The sequence below is a fragment of the Furipterus horrens genome, unplaced genomic scaffold, assembly GCF_987537825.1.
Source record: "Furipterus horrens unplaced genomic scaffold, mFurHor1.1.pri manual_scaffold_7, whole genome shotgun sequence".
In the NCBI taxonomy this organism is placed as follows: Eukaryota; Metazoa; Chordata; class Mammalia; order Chiroptera; family Furipteridae; genus Furipterus; species Furipterus horrens.
Window position 1 is genome coordinate 71,398,227 of NW_028327177.1, and position 16,033 is coordinate 71,414,259.

Sequence of the window (16,033 nt, forward strand, 5' to 3'; positions counted from 1 at the left end):
ACCATTTATTCAAGAAGTTGCTTTTACTTCATTTTATGCTTCTGCTCCCTTTGTCAACTATTAATTGACCACAGAAATATGGGTTTATTTCTGAGCTCTCTATTCTATTCCATTGATCAATATGTCAGTTCTTATGCCAATACCAGACTGTTTTGATTACAGTGGCCTGGTAATATAATTTGATATCAGGTCTTGTGATCCCTTCTACTTTGTTCATTTTCAACATGGCTGAGGCTATTTGGGTTTGTTTTTAGTTCTATATAAATTTTTGATATATCGTTCTAATTCTGCAAAATATGTCATTGGTAATTTAATAAGGATTGAGTTGAATCTATAAATTGCTTTGGGAAGTATGCACATTTTAATGATATTAATTCTTCCAGTCCATAAACAAGGTATATGCTTTCATTTATTTTTGTCTTCCTTAATTTCTTTCTTCAATGTTCTATAGTTTTCTGCATACAGGTGTTATACCTCCTTGGTTAAGTTTATTTCTAGGTCCTTTATTTCTTTTTTGTTGCTATTTATCCCCCTAGGTCTTGTTTCTTATATTTAATTGTTGGTGTATAAAAATGCCTTAGATTTATGAATATTGACTTTGCATCCCACTATTTTGCCAAATTCACTCATTAGGTCGAATATTTTTTTGGTGGCACCTATAGGATTTTCTATGTACACTATCATGTCACCTGCAAATAATGACAGTTTTACTTCCTCTTTTATAATTTGAATACCTTTTACTTCTTTTTTTGTCTGATAATTGTGGCTAGAAATTCCAAAACTATCTTGAATAAAGTGGTGAGAGTAGACATACTTGTCTTTTTCCTGAACTTAAGGGGAAAAGCTTTTAGTTTTTGCCTGTTATTTATGATGTTGGCTGTAGGTTTCTCATATATGACCTTTATTATGTTGAGGTATGCTCTCTCTATTCCCACATTGCTGATCAATTTTTTTCATAAATGGGTGCTGTACTTTTTCAAATTGTTTTTCAGCCTCTATTGATATGATCATGTGATTTTTGTCTTTCATTTTGTTTAGGTGGTGTAATATGTTTTTTGATGTGTAAATATTATACCATCCTTGCATCCCTGGAATAAATGCCACTTGATTATGATGTATGATCTTGGTAATGTATTGCTGGATCTGGTTTGCCAAGATTTTGTTGAGGATTTTAGCATCTATGTCATCAGCAATATTTGCCTGTAGTTTTCTCTCTTTGTTGTGTCTTGACCTGATTTTGGAATTAGGATGAAACTGGCCTCATAGAAAGAGGTTGAGCTCTTCCTTCTTGAATTTTTTGGAACAGTTTGACAAGGTTATGAGTTAGTTTTTTTTTTTTTTTTTTCCTAAGTTGTTGGTAAAATTTACCAGAGAAGTAATCTCGTCTAGAGCTGTTGTGTGCTGAGAGCTCTTTGGTTACAGCTTCAATTTACTTGTTATCAATCTATTCAGGCTTTCTTCTTCTTCCTGACTCAGCTTTGGAAGATTATATGTTCCTAGAAATTTGTCCATTTCACCCAGATGTCAATATTCTTGGCATATAGTTGATTATAGTTATTTCTTACATTCCTTTGTATTTCTGTGTGTCAGTTGTGATTTCTCCTCTTTCATTTCTTATTTTATTTATTTGGGTCTTCACTCTTTTTTCTTGATGAGTCTGGTGAAAGGCTTGTTGATTTTGCTTATCTTTTCAGAAAACCAGTTCCTGGATATACCAGTCCTTTGAATTGTTCTTTTAGCCTCTATGTCATTTAATTCTTCTCTGATTTAATTATTTCCTTCCTTTTACTTTCTCTGGGCTTTGTTTGTTGTTGTTCCTCTAGTTTTTGTAGACATAGGGTTTCGCTGTTTGAGATTTTTCTATCTATTTAAAGTAAGCCTTTGTTATGATGAATTTGCCTCCCAAGATTGCCTTCGCTGTGTCCCATAGGTTTTGGGCTGTTGTGTGTTCATTTTCATTTGATTCCAGAAACTATTTGAGTTTTTTCTTGATCTCCTTGTTAACCCATTTATTATTTAGTAACATCTTATTCAGTCTCCATGAATTTTAATATTTTTTAATTTTTTTTTTTTTTTGTTCTCTAGTTTCAAGTCATTTTGACCTGAGAAGATTCTTGAAACGATTTAAATTTTCTTGACTTTGCTAATGCTTGGTTTGTGTCCTACCATGTAGTCTATCTTTGAAAATATTTTATGTGTATTTGAAAAATGTATATTTTGCTTCTTTGTGGTGAAAGTTTTGTATATAACATTAAGTCCATCTGATCTATAGTGTCGTTCAATGCTACATTATCCTTGGTGTCTCTTTGCTTTGAAGATCTGTCCATTTTTTACAATGGGGTGTTATATTCCCCTACTATAATTGTGTTGGTGTTATTACTTTCATGAAGTCCTCAAAGATTTTTCCTATATATTTAAGTAATCCTATGTTGGGTGCATATATGTTTATATGTTTACAAGGGTTATATCTTCTTGATGGATTGTTCCCTTAATAGTATGTGGTGTTCTTCTTTGTTTCTTTTTATAGCAGCTGCTTTAAAAACTATTTTGTCTGATATAAGTATTGCCACCCCACCTTATATATGTTTATTTTTTTGAAAAACATTTTGTGTTTTTTTTATCTCTTCACTTTCAGTCTGTGTAAATTCTTTGTTCTTAGGTGGGTCTCTTGTAGAGAGCATATATGCACATCATGTTTATTTAACATTCTGCTATACCTGTCTTTTGACTGGAGCATTTAATTATTTTACATTTAAAGTTATTATTGATGGGCTTTTATTCATTGCCATTTTTCCATTTGTACCTGTGTTTCTTTCTCTCTTACTCTCTCTGTTTCTTCATTTCTTAAATTAGTCTCTTTATCATCTCTTGCAATGCTAGTTTGGTGGAGATATATTCTTTTAGTCTTTTTTTTTGGTCTAGGAAACTCCTCATTTCACTTTGAATCTAAATGAGAGCCTTGCCAAGTAGAGTAGTCTTGGCTGCAAGCCTTAGCTTTTCATTAATTGGACTATTTCTTGCCATTTTTTTCTGGCTTCTAGTGTTTCTGTGATGAAATCAGCTGATAGCCTTATTGGAACTTCCTTGTATGTTATTAGTTGTTTCTCCATTATTGCCTTTAAGATTTTATCTTTGTCTTTGGTTTTTGCCATTTTAGTTATGTTGTGTCTTGGAGTCAGCCTCTGGGGTACATCTTTATTGGGACTTTCTGTGCTTTCTGGATTTGCATGACTATTTCTCTCACCAAGTTAGGAAACTTTTCTTTCATTAGTTTATCAAACAGGTTTTATATCCCTTCTCCTCTGGTATGCTTATGATATGAATATATTCTATTTCATGTTGTCCTGCAGCTCTCCTAAAGCCTCTTCAATCTTTTTCAGTCTATGTTCCTTTTGTTGATCTCTCTGGGAAATTTTTCTCCCTTGTCCTCCTGCTTGCTGATCCAATCATCTGCTTCACCTAGCCTGCTTTAATTCCTCCTCTTGTTCTTTGTTTTCAGGAATTGTATTCTTCACTTCCTTCTGACTCTTATTGATGTTTTCTTTGTGCTGTTTTATGCTGGTGTAGTGTGCAATAAGTTCTGTGTAGCTTCCCTGAAGTTCTTTGTACTTCTCACTGAGCTCATTGAACATCCTTATAACTGTTATTTTAAACTCTGTCAGAGAGTTGCTTGCCTCTATTTCATTTAGCACTCTTTCTGGGGATTCTCCCTTTCCTTTTGTTTGGGTTTTTTCTGTGCCTCCCCCACTTAAGGTGACTCTTCTAGTTTTTTTCCGCTTCTTAAATTGATCTGCTTTTACCCCTTGTCTTCCTGGTGTGACCTTCTGTGATAGGAAACCCAGGGACTCAGTGATGTGATATCTTTGACATCCTGATTTTGATGCTCTTGGGATGCTCTTTATGTGATTTATGTGGGCTCTCTGTCTGTATTTAAATTTTTGTTTTTGTTGTGTCATTTCTTTGTTGGGCCATTCCCTTTGGTTGGCTGATTGAGAGTCACTAAGCCCACCACATATTTTTTTAAGTATATCTTATTGATTATGTTGTTACAGTTGCCCCAATCTTTTTTCCCTTTGCTCCCCTCCACTCAGTATCCCCCTTCCCTCCAACAATCCCAGCCTCTGTAGTCCATGTCCATGGGTTGTGAATACACGTTCTTTGGCTTCACCCTTTTTCATATTATTCTTAAATTTCCCCTGTCTATTTTGTACCAACTAATTATGCTTAGTCCCTGCACCATTTCCCCATTTCTCACCCTCCCCATTCCCAGGTGATAACCCTCCAAATGATCCCCATACCTATGATTCTGTTCCTATTCTGGTTTCCTTCATTTAATTTTGTTTATGTTTTAGATTCAGTTGTTGATAGTTGTAAGTTTGTTGTCATTTTAGTGTTCATAGTTTTGATCTTCTTTTTCTTAAATAAATCCCTTTGACATTTCATATAATAATGGTTTGGTGATGGATGATGAACTCCTTTAGCTTTACCTTGTCTGTGAAGCACTTTATCTGCCCTTCCATTTTAAATGATAGTTTTGCTGGATAGAGTAATCTTGGTTGTAGGTCCTTTCTTTTCATCACATCAAATATTTCTGGGAAGTCCCTTCTTACCTACAAAGTTTCTTTTGAGAAATAAGCTGATAGTCTGATAGCAACTCCTTTGTAGGTAACTCTCTGCTTTTATCTTGCTGCTTTCAAGATTCTCCTTTATCTTGAACCTTTGGCATTTTAATTATAATGTGCCTTGGTGTGGTCCTCTTTGGGTCTAGCTTGTTTGGGAGACTTTGTGCTTGCTGGACTTGTATGTCTATTTCTTTTGCCAAATTTGGGAATTTTTCCTTCTTTATTTTTTCACGTAAACTTTCAATTTCTTACTCTTCCCCTTGTCCTTCTGGCACCCCTATGATTTGGATGTTGACACATTTAAATTTGTCCCTCAGGTTCCGAAGTCTTTACTATTTTTTTCAGTTCTTGTTTCTTCATTCTATACTGGTTGATTGTTTATTTCTTCCTTATATTACAAATTATTGATTTGAACCCCAGTTTCCTTCACCATTGATGTTGTGTGGATTTTCCTTCATTTCATTTAGCATAGCCTTCGCTTCTTCCCTTTTGAATTTGCTGTACTTAAGCATATCTGTCAAGCCTGTGAGCATATTTATTACTAGTGTTTTGAACTCTTTGTCTGTTAGGTTGGCTATCTCCTCATCGCTTAGTTCTCCCACTGGAACCTTGACCTGTTTCCTCTTTTGGGCCATACTTCTCTGTTGCCTCATTTTGAGGCTTCTGTTTTTGTTTGCCTCCGTGTCTTAGGTAGAGCTGTCACATCTGTTATCTTGTTATGTTGTAAGCCTTAGGTGTTCATCAATACAGGGCAACTCGTTTCACCAGGTTGTGGTGCTGTATGTGGGGAAGGGGTGTGAAAGGAAGAAATGCCACTTGTTCAGCACTTGCCCCTTTTCCAGGCACTTCTCCCACTTCCCATATGGGACTGGCACCTCCTCTCTAGCTGTTGCCCTGTCCATTATTCCCAGAGTGGGTGGGTCTTGAATGTTCTAGGACCATGGAGGCCCTTTAAAGAAGAGGACTATTCTGAGAGACCAGCATTTTTTTTTGTCCACCCCAATGCCCACGGGTTTGCATAGTCAGAAACAATGAAGCTTTATTTTCCCCAGTGTTGGAACCGTGAACTGTGCAGTCTGGTCTGGTGCTGGGAGTCCTCGTCTGGTGTCCCTCCTTACTTTTTAAAACATGTGATTGCGCTTTCTGCCAGCCTGCCACTGCTGCTGCTGCCACCACACCGCATCCCCTCCACTCTGGCTCCAACCCTCCTACCTGTCTGGATGTGTATTTCTTCTTTATGTCTTTATTTGTTGGGCTTCCATGTGGCTGGGTTTTCTGGAACTTCTGGTTATCTCTAGTTTTGAAGTAGTTGTATTCCTTCTTAATTGTGGAGGGAGATTCAATTTGTCTGTCTAGACCTCCATCTTGGCCAGAAGTCCTTGCCCACCTCATCTTGTTGTTGTTATACAGATGCTGCCAGAACAAAACTAAACAGCCCTAGAATGAAACCCACACCAGCAAAAATAACCACTACCCACAATCACACTATCAACAGCAAATGAGCCAATATTAATAAAGGTGTGAAGAGACTGGCTATCATAAAAAAGGGAAAATATGAGATGACTAACGAATAAAAAATGATTTTGAGAGTGTAAAGGGAGGAGCAATAATAAGAGTAGGGAATAGAGACAAGGCCATGGGATGTAGAAAGTAAAATTATATCATAAATAAAAAAGGAACATAAGAAGGCAGAATGAAGTAAAATAAGGGAAGCTTATAGTGTTAGGTTCAAACAGACAATATATATATTTATATTAAAAGTATTACATATATATATATAATGAGTGAACAAAAAGAAAAAGAAAAAAAGTCAAACAAAAATAGGAACCAAATTGGAAAGAAAATCCACCACATCATTATCAACAACCAATGAGCAAACATTAAGGTATGTAGGTTAAAAATAGGAGAGGAAAAAAGTAAGAACAGCTTAAAATATGTCTAGAGGAAAGGGAAGTTATTTTGATATGATAGAAGGAGAAGGAGTTCTAAGAGTGAGAAATGAAAACCAAGTTAAGATAGGGAAAATTAAAATTTAAACTAAAAAATAGAAAGGGCAGGAGGAAGAAAAAATGGAGTAGCAGAAGAGAATAGTAAATTCTGAGGTATGAAATACAAAAATAGTGAAGATATGGGAATAAATTTGAAGAAAAGACACAACCACCACCATACCCACAACCAATGAGCAAAGATTGATCAAGGTGAAGAGAGAATAAGGGTATTTTAGAAACAGGAAAAAAAAAAGTGAGATGACTGATGACAAGGAAAATGGTTCTGAGAGGCTGAAGAAGGGAGAAATAGTAAGGGTATAGAATGGAAATTAGTCATATCAAGAGAGAAAATAGAATTTAAAACAAAAATAAAATGGTAAAATGGAGTGAGAAAAGGGAGGAGCAAAATATGAGATTTTAAATAAACTATAATAACAAAACTAGTGACTTAATATGCAGAACTTGAAGGACAAGAAATGAATGTTTAAAAGTTTTTAGGTGAGAGAATAATGCAAATTATGAAGAAAACCATACTGAAATTCATATCAGTAATATCTATTACTTACCATTTTCTTCTCTTTCTGGATATACCTTGGTGCTCTCAGTGTTTCCATCTGGCCCTAGACAGCTGTTGGAGACTACCAGTGCTCCACAGTCTAGCTGTCTCCTTCAGTTGTTAATCCAGTTAATCTACAATCAGCATTTAGGCTTCAGTGCCACAGAGTGGGGCAGGGTAATTTCTGTTGTTGGGGCTATTGCTTCCCTTAGTTGGATGCCATTTCAAGGGGATAATCTGTTTGAATCTAATACTATAAGATGGATCCTGCAGTGTAGGGAACCACTCCTTGTGGTTTAGGGAATTGTAGCTCCGGCTCAAGCATGACCTGCCACTGGCACTCTGGCTGTGATTGTCTTTAAGTTTCAACATAAGGCTGTGTGTGGAACATAACCAAAAACCACTCAGAGGGTATCCATGGGAATTGGACTTAAAGAATGCTTATTATGCTTTAGAACTTGCTCTGCTTTCCTTATCTTTAATGTAACATAAACAATCTCTAGCAAGAAATGTATGAAACCTTGCACCTAATGCCAGTGTTGCATCAAGATATTTGATAGTCCTTGACACAGACGGGTCACTGTGCAACCTGTACTGGTACATATGATCTGTCACTGTCAACTGTAATCCTAATGCCTAAAACCTATTGATGATTTATGAATTTTGACCTTGTATCTCCCATGTGTATTCTCCTCAATGAAAGGCATGGGAGAAGGAGGTTTGATTGCTGTTCTCCCCTAGAGAGAGCAGCCACCTTTCTTTCCCCAGACATAATAAAATGTCCTGGGTAAATTTGTTCTGCTGTTGTCATGAAGTCTCTGCAGTACAGAGTAGTTTCCAACCTAGCCTAGGGTGTTGGAGGCACCTCCACCTCACTGGAGTATGGGGAATTACTCAGCATGGGGATCCTGGAGGCTACTCCCTCAGTTCGCTCCCCAAGCCACTGTCCCCAAACTCTTCCCACTGTTTCTAGTCCACTCTGTCCTGCCTCCTTGCTGGTGCTCTGGGTAAGTGGCTGCAAATGAAATTTTATGCATTATCCCCTTAAGAGGCTTTCTGTGATTACAGCTATCTCCCCCTGGTAAGTGGAAACCCCACTACTTTTCACAGCTGGATGTTATCTGGTTTCCTTTCTGGCTCTGATGCTGTAGGCTGAAGAGCCCAGCTTGGGGTTTAGACCCCGCACTTCTCAGGGCAACCCCAAGCTTCTGAAATATCCCTCCAGAACTTCAGCTGCTCCCATGGGAGTTCAGTCAACCCTCTTGCACCTCCTCTGCACTCTGTACCAGTCAGGTTCTTGTGAAGCAGTTTCTTCTCTGTCCATGGTTATAAGGCTTCTCTCCAGCTATTGTTCAGTTAATAATTCCAGATGATTCCTCCACAATTTAGTTGTAATTCCAGACTGTTTCTGGGAGGAAATTAGTGTAGCTACCACTTACTCTTCCACCATCTTGGATCTATGGACACTTTATTTTAATCCAAAATGTTCAGCTCCAGCCCTGTCCACACAATGACTCCAAGAAGTGTGCAATCATCCACTGAAAAAATGGATGGGGTGTGCAAGTGTGGGTGAGAAGCCACGTACATTGGGATATTAATGGATTTTCTCTGAAGAGCCATGGGAGCCAGGATGGAAGGCCCATGCAAGGTGCAGTGTCAGCAATGTTCTTTTCCCCCAGTGAAGCTCCATTTACATGAAACTAGATCTGTATATTGTACTGTGTGCCACCACCTAAAGTCACCATCTTCCATCACCATATATTAGACCCCACTCCACCCCAACCTCCCCACCTACTTTCCTCTGGCAACCACCACACTGCTGTCTGTGTCCACAAGTTTTAGTTTTATATCCCATATGTGAGTGAAATCATATGGTTCTTAGCTTTTTCTGACTGACTTATTTCACTTAGCATAATATTCTCATGGTCCATTCATATTATCACAAATGGCAGCATTTTGTCCTTTCTTATGGTCGAGTAGATATGTACTCTTATATAATGTGAAATAAATACTTTTAATTATAAAAAATTATTTTTAATTGTCTGCTTTAAAAATCATGAGAAAGATACACTTGTGTCTTTATGTTATCTCTGTTAGGTTTAGGGTTTCCAGAAAAAAATGTTGATATAATTCAAGATAAAAAAATATGTCAGTTTGAAATATCAATTTTAATATATGTCTAATTCATTTTATTATTTAAATTAAATTATATTGATGATTTAAAATGTTATGTAGACCTGGATGATTTTATTCCAATTGCTTTTTAATATGTACATTGATAGTTCTAGAGGTGTTATCCAGTTCACCTTCAAGTATTACTTGGTATTAAGGTGCCTTCACAAATCTGAGCAAAAACTAATAATATTAAAGCATAATTTATTATGTAACACTAGATGCCAGGCATTATGTTAAGTATTTTATATGCACTTAATTATCTCATGTTGACTATAGAATGGGATTCCTAGTTTTGCCATTTTCAAGGTGAAAAATCTGAAGCTCAGAGAATTGATATAATTTATCTTGGGTCACATCAGGAGTGGTAGAGTATGGTTTGAAACCAGTCTACTGTGTCCTCAAAGTCCTTGATTTAAGTGCTTCTGTTATTAGTAGAGTGCTAGGGCAGGCTCAAGGTCATGCTCTGGGGACTATTAAGTATTGGGGGATTTTGTGAGTTAGTCATTAAACCATTGGCAGTTTGAAATTAGCAATAGTAGGAATATTTACACCATGAAGATCAGTAGACCCCACAAATTAGGGCTTTCCCTACATGCCTCTTTCTCTCCACCAATTTACTGCCCACCACTGCTTCTATTACAAGTCTTGTCAATGTTTACTTCTATAAATATTTCAGATGTAGACTTCTATCATATGCCAAAGACTGCCTATAAACTGGCACCCATTCAGAAATTTACTATTTATAGTTAATGATTAAATTTCATTTTGTTGTCATAATATCTAAAAGAATTTTCTATAGAGAAGAATGTGTGAAATAATGAATTATTTCCTTTGTTTACAGTTATAGTGGAAAGTGGAAATATAATTTCTTTCGTGGCTTATATTAATTCTGGACATTGTAACATTTATAAAAATATTGTAGGACTCGTGAAACTACAGTCAAAAAGAGTGGTAAGTTTTAAACTTATGTATTCTCTTTAATCCATTAATTTTCTTTAATAAATAAAGAATGTTGATGTTTTCCATGTGCTTATTAGACATTTATTATTTGTTTGTCTTGTTATGTAAAATTTCTGCTCTATTTTTTGTACTACTTTTTTGGGGTTCTTTTCTTTATATTACCAAGTTGTAAGATACCAGAATGTAAGATAAGTTGTAAGATATATTGAGTTGTGACCAATATACCAGTGACCAAACTGTCTAATTACCAATAAGCACATTAAAAGATGCTTAACATCCTTATTAATCAGAAAAATGCCAATTAAATCCATATTTAAATGGCTAAAATGCACAACATATGACCCAAAATTTTTAGATATTTATTAAAGAGAAATAAAATTATATGCCTATAAAAAACCTACATGGATCTTCATAGGCCAAAAATTCTAAGTAATCCAAATGTCTGTCTACAGTTGAACAAAACAATACTGCAGTGTATTCTGACAATGGAATGCCACACCTCCATGAAAAGAACTAATAATGCATTCAAGAATATGGATGAATCTTAACACATTAGGCTGGGCAAAAGTATCAAACCCATAAGAGTGTAAAATCTTGGTGTAGAGATCCAAGATGGCAGAAGAGTAAGTGGAAGCTACACTGATCACCTCACAGGACTATTCTGGAATTACAACTAAATTGTAGAGAAATCATCCAGAACAGCCAACTGAACAATAACTGCAGAGAAGCCTTATAACTAAGGACAGACAGAAGAAATCACTTTACCACAAGACTGGTAGACAGTGCGATGGAAGCATCAGAGGGCTGGCTGGGCTATCACGGGTGGCAGTTAAAGTTCTAGGAGGATATTTCAGAAGCCAGGAATTCCCCCTAAAAATGTGGGGTCAGAATACCAGCTGGCTCCCCAGCTTATGGCACCAGGGCCAAAAAGGAATCCAGATGACATTTAGCTGTGAAAAGCAGCAAAGTTTCTGTCTGCCAGGGAGAAATGGATGGAGATGGAGAGAGCCCCTTATAGAGCCAATACACAAAATTTTGTTTGAAACCTCTTACTCTGGCCTCCAGCAGAGGGAAGGCAGAATGGACTAGGGATACTTAAGGAGAGTCTGGGCCAAGTGGTTCTTGGGAGAGATATGAAGGAACGGCTACCAGGATATCTGTGCTGAGTCATCCCCCATACTGCAGAAGACATACTTCCACTCTCCTCCAAGTGGCATCCCCTGGAAGGCAAGCAAAAGCCCCACCCACAGGAATTACTCTGCCCCACTCTGTGCTTCTTAAGCCTGACTGCTATCACAACTTGATTAGATTAACAAGTGATTTGTTTAATGATTGGTTAATTTAAGAACTAATGGAAAATACAAAGAAGCAGCCAAAATGAGAAGACCAAGAAACATACCCCAAATGAAAGAAAAAGAGAATTCTCCAGAAGAACTAGGTAAAATAGAGGCAAGCAATTTATCAGATAGAGAGTTTATAGTAATGATTACAAGGATACTCAACAGCATGAAAAAAGACAAAGAAACCATAAAAAGGACCAGTCAGAAATAAAGAATGCAATATCTGAAACAAGTAATACACCGGTAGAAATAAACAGTAGGGTAAATGAAGCAGAGGATTGAATTAATGCTTTGAAAGACAAGGTAGGAGACAAAACACCCAAATGTAACAGGAAAAATAAAAAAGAATTTAAAAAAGAATTTAAAAAAGGAAGAAAGCTTAAGAAACATTTTGGAGAAGACAAAGCATAACAACATTGGTATCATGGGGACACCAGAGGGACAAGAGAGAGGGCTAGGGATCAAGAACCTGTTTGAAGAAATAATGACCAAAAACATCCCTAATCTGGTGAAGAAAAAAGTCACACAAATCTTGGAAGCTCAGAGTCCCAAAGAAGATGGACCCAAAGGAGATGGACCCAAAGAGTCCTACACCAAGGCTGATTATAATTAAAATGACAAGGCTTAAAGACAAAGACAGAATTCTAAAAGCCCAAGAGCAAAGTAAACTTAGTTGAATTCTGCTGTACTAATGATAGGTTTGCTGTTTATAAAAAATGACAAATCTTCAATTAGGTACTGGCTTTTGACTCCTTTTTAGAGTTCCTGTCATGGTCATATTCTGAGGACTACACTCTTTTTTCTGTTTCTTTCATTCATTTTTAAGTCTTACTGCTAACCGACAACATTTTCTTGTTTCAAAGAAAACATACTAAGCTAAGCTATGCTCACAAAATGTATTCTAGGGCTTTGAATAATGGAATGAGTTAAATATTTTCTAAATATCTTTGAAGATTAAAAATCTTAATATGCACAGCACTACAAAGAACAGTGCTTTCTATTGCTTTAGGTGTGCTCAAGTTGTCCTTTAAGTTGCTGTTGTTCTAGTATAATTTAAGTACATGTGTAAATAAATGTTTTCTCTGGTTTCCATGAAATTACAGTTTATTTTAAGTACTGTACATCAATGTGATCTATGAACAGCATTTCTGATAGAAACAATATTTATTCATGATATGAAAGCTGTTTAGTTAAACATCACTTACCTATGTGTCTTAAAGAAAAAAATTAAAAAACTTGTTTATATGGGTCAACTTAAGAAGCAGGAGTCCTTTGGTGAGATCGGTGTTCTTCTTCAGGATCCTTTCCCATGCACAATAATCACTGGAGCTGATGTTGAGATGGCAGTCATTGAAGATAAGGACCTATTTGGTAAAGACAGAAATGTCTTTTATTTGAACTGTTATACCATTTTATTTGTTGAGTTTTGGACAAAGGTCAATATATTTTACAGAAATCTGGACACTTAAGTAAGTAATGTATGTATATTTGTTACTTACAGAGATAACATGCTACTTTAGAATATATTAGAAATATTTCAAAGGACTGATTTGAAATTACTGAAATATCTTTTCTAATTTGCAAGTTAACACTTCTATGTTTCTGGTTCAGGTAAAATGTGTAGTATCTGCCAATGTACAGTTTAGATCAAGAATATATGAAGACCTATGGCTTGTATTTAAGCCCATATCTGAAATTTTAGAACTTTAGTAATATTTAAAGAACCATCATGCAATTACCTGTTGTTGGCCATCAAACATTGTAAATATGCAAATGGAATATGCAACTCAGTATAAAGGATAAATGAATAGGGGTTAATAAGTCAAAACATAGTAGGTTAATAAAGAAAAATATAATTTTAGGTATAATAAAACTAAAAATGTTAAATATTGAGTAAGGAATAAATAAAAGAGGGAAAACTTATAGAAATTAATATGGGTGAGATATTTGCTTTAAAGAAATTCAATTAAAAAGATGTCCATGATTATTCATGTATGACTTAACTGAATCCCATTATCTTGAATTTCAAATGTGTGTGTGTGTGTGTGTGTGTGTGTGTTTGTCTTAGAGGATATGTGCCCTCAAGCTGCTTAACTTTCATTTGGCTTCCCTTAAATTCATGTTTCATTTCCAGAAGTTATATATTTGAAATAGCATTGATTAATTTTCTTTCTTCTGTGACATTCAGATACAAGTCCCCCCTCAAAGTAAATATCACTTAAAAATAATTACTAACCACCAATTAAAATGACATGTTCTCACTTAATACAGGCTAGGTTTCTATTTTCCTGTATAATTATGTTAACTGGTGCAAGGCAAATACACTGTAGCCTTTTTGATGTAAATTAATATTTCACACTTGAGAGTATATTAGCCTTCTTTGCCATTTGGCAACCTAACATTCAAATAGATGGTGTAGTGTGAGTTTGAGTTGCATTTTTGCTGTTCATATTTATAGAACTACTGACATGTTCTGTGTCTAATTAAACATCAGTAGCATTCTTGAGGACTCTATTTGGCTTGTTATTGATTTCTACATTCTAATTACTGTATATATTATTCTAAAAAAGTAGAAAATATTTTAAAAGCAAAATAATTTTCCTGAAAAATGTAATAGTTAATTTTGTTGGAGAAATAATCTTCAAACATGAACAAAAATGATATTAATATTCACTCATATTACTTTATTCTGTTTCCATTTATTTCACTTCTTTTTATCATCTGAACCATGAATTAATCACTGAAAAAATGATATAGGGCAACACCCAAGGGAAAGTAAAATGTGCTTTAAAAATTATGAAGTTGAAGGCAAATGAAAATGTTAAACTAGAGTAAGAAACATGAGCAAACCCATGATATGTGATCTTGCTATAAAGTTAATATTGTTGTTTTTAGCTGCTATATTACATTGGTGTTAGGAATCATTATTTATATTTAATGTGGTCCATTAAAAATAAACAAAAATTAAGTAAAACCAATATTTTCCATCAGAATCTTCAGTCATATATTTATTGTTATCTGTACTTCATAATCTATGAAAGATTGTTAAATGCAGTGATTTTTTTAGAATTGTAAAATGTATTACTGAAAAAATAAAGTTCATATATTTTCTCAAGCATACAGGTCACACTCTCTATTTGCTCTCATATAAGTAATATTAAAGAGCTAACATTGTTCAAATGATTTAGTTTATCAACAATCATTAGTAAATGACTTAAAGGGAGCAATGACTTTACTATACCTATACTTACTTGAGGACACTTAGAATCAAAGGATAAAGGAGCATGTAAAAGTTAATGCTTTCTCAGGAGATTCCATACAATCATAGAGGAGACAGACAGTAATTAGTTTTGCAATATTTAAAACAACTTGAAGAGTGATTTCTTTTTTTTCTTTTATATCGTTTTATTTAAACTTATTTTTATTTACAGTTTTCTTTTATAATTATTTTGTATTAGTTTCAGGCATTCAGTATAATGGTTAGACAGTCATATACTTTAAAGTGTTCCCCATGATATTTCCAGTACCCAACTGGCAGCATACGTACTTATAATATTATTGACCATATTCCCTATGCTGTCCTTTATACCCCCATAACTATTTTGTAACTACCCAATCGTATTTCTCAATCCCTTCACCTTTTTCACCCAGTTCCCCAATGCCCCTTTCCTCTGGCAACCATCAGTCTGTTTTCTGTATTTATGAGTATGTTTCTGCTTTGATAGTTTTTGTTCTTTAGATTCCAGATTTAAGTAAAATTGTATTGGTATTTGTCTTTCTTTGACTGACTTATTTCACTCAGCATAGTACCCTCTAGGTCCGTCTATGATATTACAAATGGTAAGGTTTCATTCTGTTTCATGGCTGAATAATATTTCATTGTTTGTAGGTACCACAGTATTTTTATCCACTTATCTGTTGGTGGGCACTTGGGTTACTCCCATGGCTTGGCTATTGTAAATAATGCTACAATGAACACAGGGATTTATATATCCTTTTGACTTAGTGTTCTGGGTTTCTTTAACTATATACCCAGAAGTGGAATAGCTAAATCATAAGGCAGTTCCAATTTTAGTATTTTGAGGAACCTCCATACTGCTTTCCCTGTGGCTGCATCAATCTGCATTTCCACTAACGGTGCAGAAGGGTTCCCTTTTCACCACATATTTGCCAGTGCTTGTTTATTGTTTTATTGATGATAGCCATTCTGACAGTTGTGAGGTAATATTTCATTGTGTTTTTAATTTGCATTTCTCTAATTAGTGACATCGAGCACCTTTTCTATATCTATTGGCTATCTGCATGTCCTCTTTGGAGTAATGTCTGTTTAGGTACTTTGCCCATTCTTTCATTGGATTTTTTTTTTTTCTCTTTTCGTGGTGAGTTTTATAA

At 35.2% G+C, this 16,033-nt stretch overlaps 1 protein-coding gene across 1 annotated transcript in view; it reads left to right on the forward strand.

The window, feature by feature from the left end:
- CNBD1 (cyclic nucleotide binding domain containing 1) overlaps positions 1-13,287 on the forward strand; it is a 396,422-nt gene extending 383,135 nt beyond the window's left edge. Inside the window, 3 exon segments of the mRNA XM_090284915.1 lie at positions 10,183-10,292; positions 12,862-13,012; positions 13,253-13,287. Coding sequence (XP_090141041.1) covers positions 10,183-10,292; positions 12,862-13,012; positions 13,253-13,287 — 296 coding nt within the window.
- Positions 13,288-16,033: the final 2,746 nt, after the last annotated feature.